We start from the raw sequence: 6,774 nt of genomic DNA, 5'->3' as shown, positions 1-6,774 counted from the left end.
TAATCATGACCCCTGGGGGCAGGGTGCGGCCACAATAGGGAATCCAATTTTTATATTGAAATATATAGAAAAAAAATCTTCTTCTCAAGAACCACTTGGTCAGAAAAGCTAAGACTTTTGTAGAAGCATCCTGGGGCAGCGTAAATTCTAAACTATTCAAATCTTGACCCCTTGGGGCAGGGCGGGGCCACAATAGGGAATCCAAGTTTTACATTGAAATATATAGGAAAAATCTTTAAAAATTTTCTCCTCAACAACCTCTTGGCCAGTAAAGCTGAAACTTATATGGAAACATCCTGGGGTAGTGTAGATTTTAAATTGTTAAAATCATGACCCCCGTGGGTAGGGCAGGGCCACAATAAGTATTACAAAAAGATCATCTGGTGAAGAACAGCAGGGCCAAAGTTATTCAGGTGAGCGTTGTGGCCCATGGGCCTCTTGTTTGTCTTTCTTACTCAGTTCAAGAAAACAGAGTTTTACTGTAAAGGCTAGATTTTCAAAAAAAAAAAAAATAAAAAAAAATAAAAAAAAAAATGTCCCATTGATATGTATTGCAGCATTGGTAAAATCAATAATGAATCAATGTCAAATCCATCAACCCCAACCCTCAAAAAACACATCAAACATCATGTTGCTTTAACATTTGGCACTATGAAGTAATCAAGTATGATCATATTAAGCTGCACAAAATCTTGAAGCATTGTCATTTTGCTTTTAATTAAATATGCCATATAGATCTAGTGAACTAGGAACTTTTTTCTGCATCTATGAAGATATTTGTTACCATTTCCATGGAAGTGTTCCTTTTTCTTTTTTTTCTTCTGTTTTTTTTTTTTTTTTTTTTTTTTTGAATAAGCATTTCAGCTTAAAACAAATGTTTCACATTTGTTTGTATACAATCTAATAACAACTTTCATACAGGAAATCCAAAGAAAGTAGTTATTTTATGACATACACCAATACCATGGCTTTCAATTTTTTTCTTTTTTTGCCATTTTTTGTAAATTTCAATGGAGATCTTTAAAATAAATCAATAAAAAATTCTTTAATTCTCAAAAGAGTATCCACAGTTTAATTAATGTCAAGTTCAAAGGCCAAGGCCAAGTCTGATGATTTTTTTAAAAGCATTTCATACTTATTTATTATGTTTATCCTAGTTTGAAGATTAATTTTTAAATTATAAAAACACCCAAACCACCACCACCACCACCAACAACTAAAAAAAAACAAAAAAACAACAACAACAAACAAACAAACAAAAAAAAAAAACAAACAAAACAAACAAACAAAACAAAACAGACAAACAAAAAAGAAATATTGTTACTACAGATGAACAAACACTATAAATCCACAAACCAGAATTTGCTTTGCAATCCATCCAACCAGGGTATTGATACTGTCATGTGAGTTTCATATTTTAAAGAGATATCCTTATAATCCCAACAAAATTGGTGATACAATACTGCTTTTAGTAACGTGCCCTTTGCAAGAGTACTAAAAATAAAATATTGTATCCATTCCTTCCAAAAGCTACTACACATTTAACATCCAGTTGAAACTGCTGAATGTTCCAGGTGAGCTAAAGTTAACACTATCAATGGCTACCTACCTCTCCATATTCATCACTTGTGGACATTGGTTCTGGCATGGAATGATCTGTGTAACCATAGCGCCAAGGGTCACTCATTGCATGATGGGGAATGTCTCGGACATGTTCCATTGCAGTGAACCTCTCTACAAAACAAGATCGATTTTTTTAATACATCTTTTAGATCTTTCAATAACTTCTTGAATATACACTTTCTATGACAAAGGATATTGCACATATATGAGAAATGCTTAGTAGTGTAAGTGTCAAAGTAAAGCATTTGAAGGTTTGACAATACTTTTTTTTTCCCCAAGACTGAAATTTCAATAATATCAACTATAATTACAAGTCATTGGTGACAGATTTATCTTCACTACCACACACGTCTCCCACAAGTATCCAATAAGATACAAACTAGAGAACTTTAAAGTACAACACACCTGTGACAGTCCAAGAGATGCAACTCTTACATCAAAAAACATTTCAATTACCCTTTCTGTGAATGAAAGCATACTGCATCCCAAATATTATTTTTTGTCACATAAATAACTTTCATTACCTAGGGACTGGTTTTTTATTTCATATTTACATTGCTTTCTCAATGAAAACATACTACACCAGTAAAATTAATCCAGGATTACACATTCCTAGAAATATTGATTGATAATTGTTTTACATCCATTGCAATTTTTTTCTCACTCATATGCAATATATTGATTTTTGTATCCTTATGTAAACAGGCATGGTGATATTGAATTTAAATTTATAGCTTGTCAAGGCCAGATTGGGGGAGAGGTTAACAAAATTAAGTTAGGTGCTGTAAATATGTACATCAAAATGTATCCAAGTTTGATCCATGCATATCATACAGAATTTACTAGGAAGTAAAAAAGGAAATAAAAGGAACAAATACTTATTTTTTGTCATTTATTTGCATGAACTACATTCCTCTGAGCAACATGGTAATTCTTGCAGTAAATTAATTGTCACAAGTTCCTGGTTTTTTCCCTCTTACATTACATGATCCTTAAGGAAGCTATGAGCACTTTCTAATTCCATGGTAGTTTTATGCAGTTAGAGTGATCGACCTTAAACCTATGATGTAAGACAGTATAGTGAACGACAAAATTTGAAATACTGATCAAAGTATTCTTAACATTATACTGGCACTATTAGACCAAAGTAACTAAATACATTATTGGCATGTATTTTTCCATTATAACTAAATATTAACAGTGATTTCTGTTCACTAATACTTAAAAGTTTTTGAAAAAATTTTCTAAGCAGGTACCTTATTTTGTAAATAAACTATATAAACTCAATATGTAATGAATTTATATATTACAATCCCCTCTCCCCTGTTTGCCCCATTAAGCCTCCACTATCTGTTTTTTTTTTGTGTGTGTGTTTTTTTTTTTGTTTTTGGTTTAAAATACTGAATTAACTCTTGATTGTTTCATGCATGTTCAGTTCTTAATGCCAAAGTTTAATGATCAAGCACTTTAACATACTATATTATCACTATATTATTATAAAATAAAAAGTGATAATTATCTATTTTGCAATAGTTATAACTTGTCACTGACAATCATTATTAAATTTGCTAAAAATCATAACTGCATGTAGAACAAAATTTATCATCCTCAAAATACCAAAACTATTTTGTTTAATGTTTTCCCATGTATCGTAATCTTAAAAAGTACAGTTGAACTAAATTAAATCCATGCCTGTGGTTGCTAAAAATACATTTTAAAAAAATCCTATAAAAACACTGCAATATTGAATATTAATTTTAATTATATTTCTAGAAAATATACGTTATACAAAGATATTTTGTGAAGATTTTTTCATCTTTCCAATATACTTGCAAATTGCAAGCACCTTACTATTCTGCTTACTAGAACTGTCAAAAGAAAGTAATTGTTAGGTCATTATTTTAGTTCACAACAAGCACATCCTTTGAATATTTGAAGTAGAAAGTGAGAAAGTACAAACATGAATTATTCAATACATGTCTATAAGTGCAATGCTGCTATTCTATACATACGTCATGTTTCTAAGATTTTCAGGAAAAATATGAATCATTTCCCCCAGATTTTAAAAAATCAGGTGGAAATGATGTATTAATTCAAACAGTTGATCAAAAAGAAGGCTTCTGATCTTGACATTAATAAATGTACATAATAAATAAGCTCAGTTCAACAGCAGCTCTTTTTAAGGTAGCATGCACTTCTAGATTTTACTGTAGGGAATAATTATACACACATGAACCCGATAACAATACAGTATATTGTGTCGTATTTAAGTGAAATATGGTAAGCCTCCCTAATCAATTGTCATTTTTTGGTCTTCACAGAATATGATACAAAATTATGAATTGACTTAACCTATTGATTAACTTTTCATTGAAGTGAGTTCCATTACACCTTCAAAGAGAATTCCTTATTAAGGTTCAAAGCACCCATGACCTATGACAAGAGAATACCTTAGGTCATGCCAAGTACTCTGGGAAATTTTGTAGTCTTCTTGTCTGCTGCTGAAATAATCTTTTAATAAAAAAAGGTTCCAGATTATGGTTTATAAAACAATGTATCTTGTAATCAATATAGGTTATAAAAGGGTTGATATTCAAAACAAAATCATCTATCTCACCCACACAATTTATGTGGATGGAACCACAATCTAATGCGATTGTAAACACACATTCACTATCTATTAACTAGTCTATTATATATGATTAAATGTGATGCACTATCTTGCTCAGTATATTGATGTAATTAAGGAAGCTCTAAACACTGCACACTAAAGAATACCATTTGTAGGGTAGTTTTATTGAGTTAGAGTGATCTGCCCTTAGAAGAAAAATAGAATAAATGGGAATCTACAGTTAATGACACAAATTGTTATGAATTAAAGTATTCTTAATGTTATGTTAGACTAAGATTAAGTAATTAAATACATAATTTCCATTAATATTTCGGATATAAGTAAACAACAGCGATTTCTGTTCACAGATTGTTCAAGGTCTTTGAACATTTTTCCTGCAGAAATAGGGCAGGTACCCTATGTTGAAAATGAACTAGATACACTGAATATGTGCACCTTTATATGATATATTTTTCTAAAAGTCCAAAAAGCATATTTGATTAGTGTTTAGAGCTTCCTTAAGGTTGACTAAATCTATAAATGTTCAGGGGCCCAATTTACAAAAGAACTTAGAACTACAAGACCAAATTTTAATTTGCTTATTCTTTCTTTTCCTAATAACATTAAGTTGAAAATGGCTGTAATCAATCTTTAAAAAAAAAAATAAAAAAGATCTTTCTATGCTAGCAGTCATTAATTTTGCAAAATTTTGAAATCATCTTTTGGTCTTATAGTCCTAAATTCTTTTGTCAAACATGCCCCTGGCAGGTTCCTATTCATATCAAAAAACAATTTCCTGAGCCTCAATTAAAAAAAAAAAACCAGAGCAAGCATGATTTATCGCTATTACTACACATGTATTAATTTTTTGTCTTACTAAAAAGTTTCCAAAACATGATTGGTAGATTGCTCGCACTGTGATCTAAGGTGGTACTGGGTTTCAAGCCCTGGCCGCGACAGACCTAAGTTGATGAAAAATAGGTAGCAGCCGTTTCTTTGCCATTAAAGTGAAAATTGCAAGTTTTTTGGATGAGACCTATAAACCAAGGCACAGAATCACGGTTTGCACAATAAAGATCCCTCACTGCTTAATGGCCCTGAGTGCCTAGTTAAGGTCTAAATTTGAAGCACTCTGTGAGAAATGTTTAACATCTTCAATCATGATATAATTTGTGTACATTAACCAAACACAGTGAATCAAGCATCAAACGAGATGTGTTTGATAAAAACTGGTATATATACTAAATAATACAAAAGAATTTAATTCTTAGCTCACTTGAGCTTTCAGAGTTTTCAAGTGAGCTAAAAAGTACTGAATATATCTGAAAGAAATTTTAAGGTAAAAGTCAAAATAGATAGAGGTATTAGTACAGTTGATAATTGAATCCGATTCATTGTCATTCTCGCAATAATGCCATGATTTTTCAGGAACGATTTTCCTGCTATTAGTTGATCAGATTTACAAGCATATACCTGTATATACAAGTTTTTATTTTTGAATTGTGTAATTATATGTTTTAAAACGAAATTATTGTGCTAAGAACACTATCTGAAGCATATTCAAATTTTGAAAAGTGTTTTATTTAATATTATGAATATTAACACTTTGTTATATTTCCAAGAACAGCAACTCTATTTCTTGTTTGCTCAGAGATGGGAAATTCAATTCATCACCAAATTTGTTATACCACCATGATTCATAAATTACAAAAGGCGAGGGTTTATCAAGAATTGATGTATATAAAATTCTGTGGATAGCATTCGATTATTAAAGATTTTATAGTGGTTAAGACATTTACTTTTGGATCATCCTTGCTATATATACTAGACAAAGAAAGTCAGGGATCATAGAAAAATGTATTTGTTATATGCACTCTTGTAAAAAAAAAAGAGGCTGCTTTTTGTTAAGTATTTTTGTCATTTTATTTATAGACTTAAAAGTCAATTTGAAGTAAAATTCATATAGTGATCAGCAAACATCTCAACACACTGTTCATATTCAAACAGAAAACACACCACTTCTAGCATTATGTAAGCATAAAAAAAAGACTCTTAATCTTTTTACAATGTTTGTAAGTATTTTGTATGACCCCCCCCCCCCCCCCCCCCCCCATAAAGAAATGATAGCTCTACAACACCTTTCCATGCTGCCCATTAGCCATGCAATGCTCAGCTGTGGTATCTGTTGCCATTCCTCTTGCAGTGCAGTAATATTAAGTTCTTGAGTGTTGGACGAGCTGAAATGCGTTGCTGAAGAATGTCCCAAGCATGTTCAATTGGGTTTAGGTCAGGAGAAAATCCATATGCTGCTAATTTCTCTTTCAAGGTACTCATTTACAAGTCAGGTTCTATGAGGTCGTGCAGTATCATCCATAGAAATAAAATCCTCCCAACTGGCGATTGGTCTCCCAATATGATGGAGAACCTAATTGCGATACTTTAAACCTATCAGGGAACCTTCAATAATGTGCAAATCAGTTTTGTAGTCAACACTTATCCCTGCCCAAATCATCTTTGATCCACTACCAAATCTGTCATGC

The 6,774-nt window shown here is 31.5% G+C and overlaps 1 protein-coding gene across 2 annotated transcripts in view; it reads right to left on the bottom strand.

Moving 5' to 3' along the window:
- Positions 1–6,774, bottom strand: part of LOC133180927 (nuclear hormone receptor HR96-like) — an 83,793-nt gene that overhangs the window by 40,129 nt on the left and 36,890 nt on the right. For both annotated transcript variants that reach the window (XM_061315383.1, XM_061315382.1), the window contains one exon: positions 1,610–1,734. In XM_061315383.1, the coding sequence (XP_061171367.1) occupies positions 1,610–1,734 (125 nt within the window). The remainder of the gene's footprint in view (positions 1–1,609; positions 1,735–6,774) is intronic.

The sequence above is a fragment of the Saccostrea echinata genome, unplaced genomic scaffold (assembly GCF_033153115.1).
Source record: "Saccostrea echinata isolate AGI-Se365-2 ecotype Australia unplaced genomic scaffold, CSIRO_AGI_Sech_v1 ptg000008l, whole genome shotgun sequence".
In the NCBI taxonomy this organism is placed as follows: Eukaryota; Metazoa; Mollusca; class Bivalvia; order Ostreida; family Ostreidae; genus Saccostrea; species Saccostrea echinata.
This window is presented reverse-complemented; position numbering and strand designations above follow the sequence as displayed.